The sequence below is a fragment of the Benincasa hispida genome, chromosome 9 (genome assembly GCF_027475165.1).
Source record: "Benincasa hispida cultivar pf3 chromosome 9, pf3_genome.v1.1, whole genome shotgun sequence".
In the NCBI taxonomy this organism is placed as follows: Eukaryota; Viridiplantae; Streptophyta; class Magnoliopsida; order Cucurbitales; family Cucurbitaceae; genus Benincasa; species Benincasa hispida.
In genome coordinates, this window is record NC_143486.1 from 4123414 (window position 1) to 4137827 (window position 14414).

Here is a 14414-nt window from a genome sequence, read left to right on the forward strand (position 1 = left end):
GATCCATTTGCAAACATTCATCGAACAATTTGTAAACATTCATCGCAAAGACACAAGCCACCACAAAATGGATCGTCTTCTTCCTCTCTCTCGCTTTCGCTGAGAATGAAAAAGAAGATGGTCGCTGATTTCGGCCAGATCTCATTGAGGAATGGAATGGACGATGATCGTCAAAACCATGAAACGGAAGTCGTGCTCGATCGTTGAGCGGAAGGGTGGAAATTCGCCAAAGAAGGAAATCGTGTCGGAACTGAAGAAGAAAAGGAAATCACGCTGGAAAAAAAAGAAAAGATAAAAAGAAAGTAAATTTGTAAATTATGAACCCGAACCAAACCAACCCATAAAAAAATGGTGGGTTGGGTTTAGGGATATTTTTCACCTTTAAAAGAGGTCGGTTGCACAATTTTTTCACTATCAATTAGGGGTGTTCGTGGGTTGGGTTTAGGGATATTTTAGGCCCAACCCTATGCTTCGGTTTGTGTATTTTTCTAAACCAAACTAACCATTGTTAAATTATGAACCCGAACCAAACCAACCCATAAAAAATGGGTTGGGTTGGTTCGTTCTATCGGTTCCCTTAAAAAAAAAAAGCTTGGAATCACCAATAAAAAACACATAAGATTCCACAATCCACAAGAACAATATCCAAAATCTATTATAACAAAACAAGTCTCCAAAATTCACAAGAAAGACCATAATGTCTACAAAATTCAAAATATAGGCGATGATGTTCTCAAATGTCTACCAAATCTATAAGTAAGACTATAATATCTACAAAAGTCTTCAAAATCCAATAGATTTCAACGACCCATTCATGATCCAGAAAAAACTTGCTCCTTGAAGAACCCTAAACAAGATTTAAACAATAAATTATATAAGAATACTATCATAATTTCAATATATTAATATAGATTATAGAGTAAATATATAAAAGATAACAGTACCTGATAAAACTTGATCACAAGTTTCCAATTCTTTAGTTTGTGGAGTAAGATCTAATAACATCGTCTTCGCACATAGCCAATTTTGTGTACATATTAAAGCCTCAACCATCTTAGGACTTAAAGAACTTCTAAAAGAGTCAAATATTCTACCTTCTGTAATAAATGCTAATTCATAAGCAATTGTTGACATTGGTACAGGTAAGACATCTCGAGCAACTTGTGATAAAACTTTGTATTCAGGAGCATTTAATTTCCACCAATTCAAAATATCAAAATTTTCTATCAGATCTTCATTAGGTTCTGACAAATATCTCTCCACATCATTTCTTGTTTCATTCAAATTTTTCTCTTTTCTTCTTTATTCTTATTCCAACTGTAAATCTATTTCTATGTTATCACAATCCTCACTTATTTCAACTATGTGACATGGTTGTTCAAAAGCATGACCACTTGATATCACTTGTCTTATAAAACTCATACAATTGCATCAAACTAACTTTCACCTCATCAGTCATTGTCCTAGCAACTCCATCCCCATAGATACTTATGAAATAAAAGGACACATAATCCAACTTATATCGTGAATCAAGCATAATAGCTAGAAACAACACTTTGTTCATCTTGTCAAGAGATCCCCAATACTTATTAAATTTCATTCTCATATTGGAAGCCATAGTATATATCACACTATTTACATTTTGGCTCCAACCTATTAAACGTCGTTGAATCCCACAAAGTTTATGAAAAAATGTACTAGAAGTGACATAAGTTGAGCCATTAACCTTCAATGTAAGATCATAAAACATCTTAAAAAATTTGACAAATGTTCAAACATGGTTCCAATCGGCCAAGATCGGTGGTTCCTTTCTTTTCTTTCCATTCTCATCTTCAGTAAAGTGATGTACAAATCTTCATCCTCTTCTTCTAAGCATTGAAAAACCTTTTCAAAATTTAAAGCATGATCAAGCATCAAATATGTTGAATTCTATCTTGTAGACACATCCAGACAAATAAGGGCTTTAGATTCAATCTTTTCATGTCCAACACAATCTCAAAAATTTTTCAATCGCTTAGGAGAAGATCTAATATATCTTACAACATTTCGTATACTATCTATCAAATCATGCAATTCTTTCAATCCATCATTGACAATCAAGTTCATAATATGATCACAACATCTCATATGCTATAATTCACCATCCAAAATAAGAAACTTCCAAATCTTTAGTTTTCTCTTCATATATGAGATTGCTGAATCCTTTGAAGTTGCATTATCAACAATAATTGAAAAAGCTTTATCAATACTCCAATCCAATAAACAACATTCAATTACTTTACCAATTGTCTCTCCCTTATGATTAGGCACTTGACAAAAATTCAATATTCTTTTATGTAAATTCCATTCAGAATCAACAAAATGTGCTGCAAGAACCATATAATTGATGTTCTGTAGGGAAGTCCAAGTATCTGTTGTTAGACTCACTCTTTGACCACTTTTGATTAAAGTTGATTTCAACAATTTTTTTCATCCACATACAGCTGATAAATATCCCTAGCAATTGTGATTCTTGAAGGAATGTCAAACTTAGGACATGCAATATTACAAAATTCTTTAAACCCCTCTGTTTCTACAAATCTAAATGGTACCTCAAACAATACTAGCATCTTAGTATATGCATTTCTAACTCTTTGTTGACTAATGGCAATAGACAAAAAATTCATATTGATAACACATTTTGCATCAATTTCATTCAATTGAAATTTTAGTATGGTTTGCCCTTTAGGTTGCTCTCTAAATGGATAATTTTTGCATTGTTTTCACAAATATTTTCATTAGGTACTAGTTCCGCATGAAGAGTGTCACAAGTATAATCTTTATCACAATAATTACATTTGCATCTTATACCTTCGGTATTAGATCTTTCCATCCTTGTAAAGTGATCCTACACTGAAGATGATAGCCTAGTTGGTTTTCTCTTACTAATGACTGTCATTTTCGATGGTTTAGAACATGCATCGGGAACAGGAATATTTATAGTTGGTGATTCATTGTCGATCAACACACTATTTTTCATCTACAATATTAATAAATAAAGAAAAAAAATTGTAAGAACCATAAATCGGCAAGGAATAAATGTATATATATATATATATATATATATAAGAGTTTAATGGCTAACCAGTAACCAATGAAGCAATGTGAGTCTGTGAGAATGGGATAATGGTTGTGGCTGACATCTGACTACTAATGGTTGTGGCCGACGTCGAAAAGGAAGAGGCTCGGAGAGGGAGATAATGGATATGAAACGAAGAGCTGGACTTGGAAGTCGGACGGAGAGGGATTAAAATTTAGTCGATTAGGGACTTCGAGTTCACTGAGATATGAAGACAAGAAGGGAGGAAAGGAAAGTTGGAGTTGGACTCAGAAAGGAAGGAAAAGAAAGTTGAAACGGCATTGCTCGGTAAGGCGTGACACGCTGACGGTGACGAGACGAATGCGTGAAACGGTGAGAAGTTGAAAAGAAATGAAATGGCATTAGCCATTAAGGCGCGTTGAAAAGAAAAGAAACATCAATTACCAAGGCCACGTGTCGAAAAGAAATGCCATTGATGCTCATGCTGGAATAGTGGAATCGATTCAATTGAATACCGAATGTATTCCTATTTGGCCTGGGCGACTGGGAATGTATTTATTGGGTCGGTTCGGTCGAACCGAATGTTTCTACTCAGATTTATTAGAAAAATCTAAATCAAACCAATTTTTTTTTTAAAACCAACCCAAACCAATTAAGTTGAGTTGAGTTGTTCGATTTTTTCGGATCTACGATTTTTTTTTTTTTTTTAACATCCCTACCATCAATGTACATGTATGTATATTTAATGTTTTTTTCAATAAAGCTTCCGATTGAAAGCCACCGCGATTGGCAAGTAGAGGGGAGAGGAGTGTCAAGAAAATTCCCATTGCAGCGGGAAAATTTTCCGATGTAATCGGACCGAACCCAAATCGTGCATCCGAAATCCCTTGTCTGCAACCTTTTTCTCTCTCTTCTTTCCTTCTTTGGCTTTTTCGTTTCAATTTTTTTTGTGTCTGAGCTTGCGGTTTCTTCCCACCTTCGTTTCCCAATTTCCCTTCTCCACTATTTGATTTCCCTGTGAAGTGGGAGCTTCAATTTTCTCTTTCTCTTTCCCGTTTCACCAAAATTTCCCTTTTTTCTTCGATCCCCCACAGTTAGCATTCAAAGATCGTAAATTATTGCAAGATTAATTGAACCCCATTTTGGAATTAATGGGTGTCTCCTTCAAAATCTCGCAGAAGGGTAAAAGGTTTCGTTCAAAGCCTTGTATTACCCAATCTGGGAGCACTGCCCTTGATGACGACGACTCTAAGGATGGGTCGAGGGTTCTATCGAAGAACGAATCTTCTCTTGCTCGAAAACTTGAGGTAAGTGCTTCCGCTTCTGCCTTTCGTTGTTTTTCGATGTGGATATCTGATTTCAGTGCATTTGCTTTTTATTAAGAGGATTTTAATTTTGTGCCTTTGTGAATGAATTAAAAGTTCGATTTTTGTTTTGCTTGGTTACTTACTCTTAGTGCCTAGTCTGGATGCGGTTGAATTTAACTGCTGTTAACAAACCGAACAAGGAATTGAACTTTGGAAATTCAGCCTACTGCGCCTTTATTGCACCTACTTATTCGTTTTGGTCTTTATACTTCCAAATATATGTTTTGTTTTGGCGTCAAACATTTTAATGTTGAGCACAAGTTCATGTGATGGGACTAGAATAGATCTAATAGTTTTTTATGTAAAGATTAAGGACCAAAGTGGATCGTTTGAAAGTAATAGTGCTAAATGAAAATGTTTTGAAGGTTCAAATACCGTATTGAAAATTAAAACTCAATAATAATTACGGCAATGGTGTAGTGGATGTTTTGTTGTTGTTTTTGTTATTTCAAGCATGAAAATTATACTTGTCTGACAATCAGAAATCAGCAAGATTTCTATTGAGTTTGTATACTATAGCCTAAGCAAGTCAGTATGATGTTAATTCTGTTTACTTTGTATCATAATACACTTATTCTTTATGCAACAGGGTGAAGAAACTGAAAGAAGTGGGGATGTAAATGGGGTGACTGGGTCTTCTTTAGGTCGTCTAATTCCAGGTAATTTCTATAGACTTTGGGCATTACCTTATCATGTTTGGTTTCTTGATTTTTTAATTTTTTAATTTTTTTTAAAAAATTAATATTGTTTTTTTCAGAGAATGGAGTTTCCTTCACATTAAACCTGTTTCAAGATGGATATTCTATCGGAAAGCCATCAGAGGTCTGTTGAAAATAGCATTACTTCATTTGAGTAGTAACTAGGAAGGGAATTACATCAAAACTAATGCTTTGGTTGATCTTCAGATTGAGCCTACGCACCCTAGTACTCTACAAGACAATTCAAAGTTGTTGCTTCCTTATGACAGGAAATCTGAAAATTTGTTTTCGGTAAGTGTCATCTGTTTTCCCTCATCTCTCTCCACATATCTCTTCTTAGTTAGCCAGTTGTTATGGCATGGTAAGTATTGACTAGTTTACTGGACAGTTGATGGGCAGGATTTTATTATGATTACTTTCTTTTTCGTAATCAATAGGTTGTATGTTGAGGACTCTTTGTTCCTTATTTCTGGTAATTTCTCTTTTATTATTACATCAAAATTTCTGTTTTCTTTTCATAAAATATAAAACGAATCATCTCTTGAGATTGTTTGCATCATTCTGAAATTGTTTACTTTAATACTGGAAACAACACATTTTTCCAGGGTCGGCTGACTTTGAAACAATCGGTATTGAGCAGATTTCTCATATGTAGTTTTCCCCTTTTAAATTCTTGAAGCTGACATTTCCTCTCCAAGAAGTTCAAATGATGAATCTAACTTCCGTAGGGTATTTTTATTCACACTCAAATCTAGTTAGCTGGTACGATGAAATCTTATTTTCAGCAAGGCCTTGAGAATGAAATTTACAAGATGCGCCCTATCTTATCAGTCTTCAAAGTTCTTCCTTCTTTATTATTTATGAGCCTGGTAGTCTTTATGGTGAATTTTCCTTTTTTTTCCGTGAAACGTATTTGTTAAAGTGTTGATGTAATTAAATTCATCATTGCCTATCAACTTGAGCTTTTGGGTCAATTAGTGATTTAACATGGTATCAGAGCATAAGGTTCTGTGTTCAAACATCTGTAATGTCATTTACTCTCCATTTCTAATTAATAAATAATATTGGTTTCCACTTGTTGGGTCTTCTTCACATTATCAAGCCCACAAGTGAAGGGGAGTGTTAAAGTGCTGATATAATTAGATTTACCATAACCCGTCGGCTTGAAGTTTTTGGGTCAATCAACTGTATCTAACTGCCATTTTCTTTTAATGTATATGTATTTCCAGTATAATAATTATTGTTCGGCTCTAGCCATTATTTTCATCATGGGAAGCCTTTTCTTTTGTTAATTTTTTTTAGTTGTATGTGCTTGAAGGCTATTGAATGTGGCTGGTTGCCTGGAGATATTCTTGATGACATACCTTGCAAATATTTTGATGGCACAATTGTTTGTGAGGTGAGTTTACTTTAGTTCTGGATTTACTTTAGTTCTGGATTTACTTTCAGGAAGCCTAAATCATGGTAGGATGATTTAAACAATGCTTGAAAGCATATTAATGAAGAAAATTCTATGGATATGTGAATTGAAAAACTATGAAATATGCATGTGTGATGTTCATATGGTATGTATATTCTTTTTGGTTGACAGAATCCTTCACATTTAAGAGTCCACAAGGTGTTCACCATGTGACTTCTGCTTTTGACAATATCTTCTCTCTGGATTAATACTTAAAACTGTCTTGGTTTTACCGGGTGGGAATATCAAGAATAGAATCAGGTTTTGATAGAAATGACCAATCTCGGTTGTGGTTGTTGGATCAGTTTTGTTGGGTTTTACTTTCATCCCACTACTAGCATAATGGAAGCAAGTAAAACACTGTTGGTAGAAGAGTGAGAGTTGCAATGAGTTATAGAACATATTGTGCCTCTAATTGCAATTTAGCGTTAAAGATGATTATTATTATTTAATTAAATAAACAAGAAAATACAGTTTAACATTAGGGAAATAAGTGACACTACTTTCATTGTGTTTGGGATTGTTTTCAAGCTATCAAGCTCAAGTGCTTAATTATCTCTTAAGCTGGAGGAAACTAAATGTTGCGCAAGTAGTTCTTCTGAACCTTTTAATTTTAATTCAGGATCATGTATCTTGTTTAGACGATGTTACTTTAAGAATCTTAATTACGTCTCGATCAGAGATTTATATATATGTTTTATTGTTACTTTCTAGTTTATATTTTCAGAATTGACTTTAATTATGTTTCCACAGGTGCGAGATTTTCGTGGACGCCTTCCTGAACCGGGTCCTGGTGCTCAATCGACCGATAGATTACCTACTGTCCATAAGATACATCTTAGGTTGTCCTTGGAAAATGTGGTAAAAGATATTCCATTAATTTCAGATAATTCATGGACCTATGGTGATCTGATGGTATGTATGATTAGTTCATATAGTGAATAATTTTGATAACATATTGATTGTGTGATAGATTTTTTAAATTTGCTTGTAATACTGAAGGAAGTGGAGTCCCGGATTCTGAAGGCATTGCAACCACAACTTAATCTTAATCCTGCTCCTACGTTAGATAGGCTTTGTAACAGCCCAGTTCCTATGAAGGTGATGTAAAATTCAAATGGTTCTGTTTTATGAAAATAAGATTTCAATCTATTTTATGTGTTTAACATTTATTGTTACTGTCTGCAGCTCAGCTTTTCTCAGTACAGCAAGCAGAGGAAGCGATTGAGACAGCTTTCAGAAGTATCTATCTCATCTAATAGTAGGTATGGAAAGAAGATTTGCATAGACAGAGTACCCGAAAGTTTTAATACCAGACTGGGAGATTCAGGAGTCGTTTCTGGAAATTTGAATGCACCTGATAATGTAGCTGGTCAAAATATGAGTTTAAATGAGATGATAGCATCAAGACCAAAGAACCTTACTTCAGATGCTTCTCTTCCAGCACAATCTGCAGTACCTGTATCTCAATCTAGGTATTCTATGGGCAGTGGAACCCCAAGAGGTATGCTTGATCAAGCGGGTGGGTCAGTTCTTAATCCATCTGGTGTTTCCCCTAGTGGGCAAGAAATGATCTCATATGCGGATAATTTGAACCCTAATGTCTCTCTTCATGCCAAGAGGGAAACTCAAGATGGGCAAATGTCACCCTTGCCCAGTTTTAACAAGAGATCAAGGCCATCTCTTATGGGCATTGATGGAATTCAACCGCACCCATTGGCGTCTATGGAAAGCCCCCAGGGATCTGACATGAATTGGAAGAATATGTTGCAACAGCAAGCAATAGCAAGAGGTATTCAGTACTCCAACCCAGGAGTTCAAAAATTTTCTCCACAGATGTTTGAAGGAGTCCTGAATCAGGATTCTGTGCAAATACCGTTTGCTACAGGACAGTCAGCTATGCGATATGGAGCCAAGGAAGAGCAGTTTGATTCAGAAAAGATGGATGGATCTGACCTTAGTCGTAGCAAACCTGATATGCAGATGATGGAAACAGAAAACCATCAAGATCCTCAGCACCCACGGGTTCAGCAAAGACCTCCACAGCAAGCATTTGTGAGATCTAATCCCTCTCAACCTCCTTGGAATAATTTTGGTCAGCATATTGAGAAGGAAACAAGAAAGGAGGACCAACTATCAAAAAGAAAATCAGTTCAAAGTCCTCGTGTATCAGCAGGAGCTATGGCTCAACCATCCTTATCAAAATCAGGGGAATTCTCTAGTGGCTCAGGTGGGCCACACTATGGAGTGCCTGGAAATATTTCTGCACTTGCATCAGGACAAAAGGATAAGCCTGGGGTTAATCCCGTTTCTCATGTTTGTGGAACTCCATCCTTGACTTCCAGTGCTAATGATTCAATGCAAAGGCAACATCAGGCCCAAGCTGCTGCAAAGCGAAGATCAAATTCCCTCCCCAAAACCCCAGTAATCAATGGAGTTGGATCTCCTGCTAGTGTTGGTAATATGAGTGTTCCCCTGAATGCAAACAGTCCTTCAGTTGGAACCCCACCTTTTGCTGATCAAACCATGATTGAAAGATTCTCAAAGATTGAAATGGTGGCTGCCAGGTAAAGTTTGGATATTTAACCTCCTTTTTCTGACATTAGGATGGTTCATGAGTTAATATCATCGTGTCGTGTTTTCCCTTTTTCCCTCCTCCTTTCTCCCTTATGTGTAGGCTTTATGCAAGGTTTTGGCTTAATGTAAGATGTACATGACATAATGCATTTGTTTTATTGTTTAATCAAAACCTATTGCAGGCATCAGCTCAACCTTAAAAAGAGTAAGGTCAATGACTATCCTATTAGAAAACCAAGTACATATTCAGCTCACGATGTTGCGACCCATCTGGCAAACTCATTTATTAATGATGATTTAAAAGATGATGCTGGTCCAAGGAAGATGTCAAAGTCCCTTATTGGTGGCAGCTTAAATGCCTGCAAAAGAAGGGTGTTAACTTTTATGTTGCAAGATCGTACACCTCAAGGTCTGTAACTTTGCCAGTTTTCAGATAGTTGGTCTTCTGTCTAACTCTTCATTCCATTTAAAACCTCTTCACATTCTTCTGCAGGAATGGTTTCATATGTTTCTAGGTTACGAAGTAGAGTAATCCTTTCAGAAAAGCCCAATGATGGAACTGTAGCTCTTACCTATGAAGATATAGATGATAGCATTTTTCTTGCTATTGAGGATTGTCTTCCGACATTGCCCAATACTGTAAGCTCTATTATATGTACCAGCTATTTTGTTCTTAGAGATTCATTGGAGTTAATTTCAACTGTTTCTTCTGCGTTTGTTGGTTGATTTAGATTATTGGCCAATCTATCATGATTTGCAGACCCTAAAGAAGTAAATGGATCCCTTTTTTTTTTTAAATATTAAAAGTAAATATCATCTGTAACTAAGGTGCATATGAACTGCATTTGTGATTGGTTCTAAGTTTGAGGACTTTGACTCTGGTAAAAGCTGACTTTCTACATATCCTTGCAAATATTTGGTCTCAAAAAGATCTCTTCTTGAATAAGCTTATGGAACAAACAATTTAACTGTAACAGTCCCATTTTATCTGGCAGTCGCAGCCTACACTTCCCTGCAAGTCACATTTTAACCACCATGGGTTAGTCTTAAGGGCCATGAAAATAATAAAGGGTCTTTTGAGGAATGAGTTCAAGTAATGGTGGCCAACTACCTAGGATTTAATATATATATATATATATATATACCCCAAATGTATAAGGGTTAAGCTGGCCTGGACACTTAGATATTAGAAAAAAAATGTTGGTTTCTATCCAATCTCCTCCTCTCTTTTTCGTTTTGGGTATCTCTAACGAGAGTAATAGGTTTTTCCTAGCGAAGAAGGTTTCTTTGAGGATATTTGGACCGTTGCTTGCTTAAATATTTATCTTTGGATTTCTATGAATATGTACTTATCTTCTTATAAAATTGGAGTCACTTTCCTTATTTTTGCTCCCTTGGGTACTTAGGGTCGGTGTTTTATGTATGGACATTCACCCTTGTATTCTCAACTTTGGTCTCTTGTTGAATTTTAAAAAGGAGAAGAAAACAAAAGAACAGCAGGATTTTTATATATCAAAGTGAACTTAGTTCAATAGTAATTGTCATACACTCCCTCCTTTGAGGTTAATGGTTCAATTTTCCATCTCTGCAATTATTGTATTTCAAAAAAGAAAAAAAAAGATTTCTGTATTACTTATCAAAATTGTTTTAAATTTGTTTGAATAGAGTTCCACTAACAAATGATTATAATCTATAAATGTTGCGAGTGTTGCAGTATGGTGATTCCATTCAGTTCTCTCTAGGTTTGTGGCTGTGTTATAAGCACATCTGAAATCAATACTTAGGGAGGAAAGATAGGATAAAGTATTCTAGAGACAATTGTAATCTGGTCTATGTAGCTTAATATTATTGCATGAAGACCTTGTTGATAATTTAGACTAGTTGCATTATATGGTTTTCTGAAAGTAGCTAAACATGATGACAGGACACACGAGAAAGCACTTGAGTTCTCAGTTCATGTGATTGTGCATTTTTAATTCTTATTGATTATTTATTTGCTGAACATCTTCTGTATCTTTTTCTGTTGTTCTGACACAACTATACGTATGTTTTATGATGCAGCTTTCGGCAGATTTACTTGCTGACCAATTATCTTCCTTGGTATGATCTAAAATTTCTTTTCATTAAATTGCAAAACTGCTCTAAGAAGTTTATTCATTTTTAAATTATTTAGTTACCAAGCATACCTTAAATTCTTGGATGATGTCCAAGGTAAAAGATTTATCTACTTTTGCAGATGGTTCATGAAGGATATGATCTTATTGAAAATATTATTCAACTTAGGCCGACCCGGATGAACTCATCCCCAAACAGTCAATCAAATGCTACTGGTCATCCTCATATTAATCCAGCAGCGGAAATGCAGAATTATGGAGAAGCTTTTCCAGGTCAAACATCCAATGAAGTTCTGAAGCCTAGTGGTAGCGGTAATGCCTCTCTGCTCAACTCCTCCCATAGTCTTCTAGGAAATGCAAGAATATTGCCTCCTGGAAACCCCCAGGCAATGCAGATGTCTCAAGGAATTTTGGCAGGGGTTTCTTTACCTGCAAGGCCGCAACAGGTGGAAGCCCAAGCTTCGATGCTGCAGCAGCAACAACAACAACTGCAGTCATCACAGCAGCAGAATCAGCAAAACCTTATTCAACCACAGCATCAACAGTTTCAGAGATCAGTGGCGCTTGGAACAAACCCGCTCTCGCATTTGAATGCCATTGGTCAGAATTCTAATGTTCAATTGGGCGCTACCATGGTAAACAAGTCGCCCATTCCACTTCACCTATTACAGCAGCAGCAACAACAATCACCATTCCAGAGGAAAATGATGGGAACTGTGGGTATGGGCAACATAAACAATAACATTATGGGAATTGGAGGCCTTGCCAGTTCAATGGGTGTAGGAGCTAGCAGAGGAATAGGAGGAACTGGACTACAAGCACCCATGGGTTCTATTCCTGCCATGGGCAATGCAGGTCAAAATCCAATGAACTTAACCCAGGCATCTAGTTTTAACAACACTCTCAGTCAGCAATTTCGAGCGGGAACACTAACACCTGCCCAGGCACAAGCTGCTGTCCAGGCACAAGCTGCTTATAAATTCAGGATGGCGCAGAACCGAGGCATGCTTGGTGCTGCCTCTCAATCAACAATAACTGGAATCCCAGGAGCAAGACAGATGCATCCAAGCTCAGGTGGACTTTCAATGCTTGGACAACAAGCTCTGAACCGTGCTAGCTTGACCCCGATGCAACGAGCTGTAGTTCCTATGGGTCCTCCAAAGTTGATGCCAGGAATAAATCCATACATGAATCAACAGCAGCAGCAGCTACAACAACAAATACAACAGCAACAACAAATGCAACAGCAGCAGCAGCAACCACCTCAGCAGCAGCAGCTACAACAGCATCCTGAAACAACTACACCACTTCAGGCTGTTGTTTCACCACAGCAGGTGGGGTCACCTTCAACCATGGGAGTTCAACAACTCAACCAACAGCAGCAACAACAGCAACAACAGCAGCAATCTGCTAGCCCGCAACAAGTGAATCAGAGAACTCCAATGAGCCCACAGCAAATGAGCTCAGGGACAATCCATGCCCTTAGTGCTGGCAATCCCGAAGTTTGCCCGGCTAGCCCGCAGTTGAGTTCACAAACCCTTGGTTCAGTCAGTAGTATTGCAAATTCTCCGATGGACATGCAAGGTGTCAACAAGAGTAACTCTGTAAATAATTCATGAAGCAGAATTCTTTAGAGGCGATTAATTAGATGATTTGTTTACTCTTTCTAGTTTTTCATAAACATTTAGGAATGCGTAACTATAGAAGTACCAGATCATCGATATGTAGGAGATTGTTACTTGTCCTTAGCTTGTAAGGGTAGAGGATTTCAAAATCTGTACTGTTCAATGTAGAAAATTTTCATGACAGTTCGATATTTAGAATCTACAGTGATTCACTCACTCCATGTAACTGGCAATGTATGAGATAAAACTGTCTTTGCAAAGTTTTTGTTTCTGGATGAATGAATTGAGCAATTACTACCCTTTGATAGGTAATTTGATTCACTTTTATGTTTTCGGATTACATCGAGTTAAAGCAATACGTTTTGGTAGTGTTAAAAATTATTTTTGAATTCTGTGATTCAAATTACCACCAAATGAACTAACTTATTCAACTTCAAATATTTGCACTAAAACACATGAAGGACAAACATACGAAGCTTGTGAATCATTCTGGTAGAGGTCAACACAACTTTAAGGAGTGTAGGTCCAAACTTGGTTAGTACACCTCTTAAAAATGATGAAAAAAAAGGCCTAAGAAAAGAAAATTTAATCGTAACTCATTTTTTTCACCACCAAATTTTAATGATACATTGAAGGGCTTTTGTTTTTGTTTTTGTTTTTGTTTTTTTTTTCTTGAGTGCTAAGGTGTTGTACAGCATTTTTATAACATAAAACATCTTCATAGATTAATTTTAATAGTTTGTTATTAATGTATTATCAAATACATTTCTTATGATTGTAAATTGAGATCCAACTTCTAAATCTACTAATAAAACATGAAATGCAATCGTTTTTCTTTAATTTTTTAGGCCACGTTCACCAAATCGTAATGATAATTGGTGTAATTGTGATGGAATTGTATTGATGGATCAATTGTAATGAACTTGAATCGCAAATCTAACTAGATTGCTTTTGTTCACATTTATTTAGAATTATGAATTTTGTCACATTTATTGTTACCGTTATTATTGGTACCATTACCATTTGACATTCGGAGGTCACGGTAACAATAACAGTAAAGGTGATTTTTTTCTTTGGAACAGTAACAACAATGGTAATTGTAACGGTAACGATACAACGTAATTTCTAGACGGATTGACATGTTCAGCTCGTCAATCAGTTTGCGTTTTTTGATTACAGATTTGGAAGTGGATTCCATGTGTTAGTAAAGATGCAGAACACAAGTAAACAATATCAAAGATAATCAAATAGGGCCCACTTTTCACATTACCATTAATTTTTATTATGTTTTCATTGAGGCAAATGTGGCCTTACTTCCAAATTGTTCAAGTAATTGCATTAAAATAAACTGCAAAGCTCGTAGATGATCACCCTCATCATTAGGCTAGGTCATGGTATAAAAGATATTTTAAAGGTCCATTTACAAGCTAGGGTCATAAAGGAATAAATGACATCCTAATAATGTCATGACATGCTTAATTATCTTATTAACCTA

General features: G+C 36.1%; 1 protein-coding gene across 2 annotated transcripts; it reads left to right on the forward strand.

Moving 5' to 3' along the window:
* The first annotated feature begins 3761 nt into the window (after nt 1-3761).
* LOC120084545 (nuclear receptor coactivator) lies at nt 3762-13179 on the forward strand. Of its 2 annotated transcripts, XM_090317952.1 has the most exons (13): nt 3852-4386; nt 5036-5105; nt 5204-5268; nt 5352-5435; nt 5582-5616; nt 6463-6543; nt 7357-7518; nt 7606-7704; nt 7792-9170; nt 9363-9589; nt 9674-9819; nt 11242-11280; nt 11417-13179. In XM_090317952.1, exons 5-13 carry the CDS (start codon nt 5587-5589, stop codon nt 12911-12913), a joined length of 3660 nt encoding a protein of 1219 aa, XP_090174078.1. In that variant the 5' UTR covers nt 3852-4386; nt 5036-5105; nt 5204-5268; nt 5352-5435; nt 5582-5586; the 3' UTR covers nt 12914-13179. The 2 variants fall into 2 exon arrangements, with proteins under 2 accessions (XP_038896269.1, XP_090174078.1); XM_039040341.2 differs by lacking the exon at nt 5582-5616 and having other exon boundaries at nt 3762-4386.
* The last annotated feature ends 1235 nt before the right edge of the window (nt 13180-14414 follow it).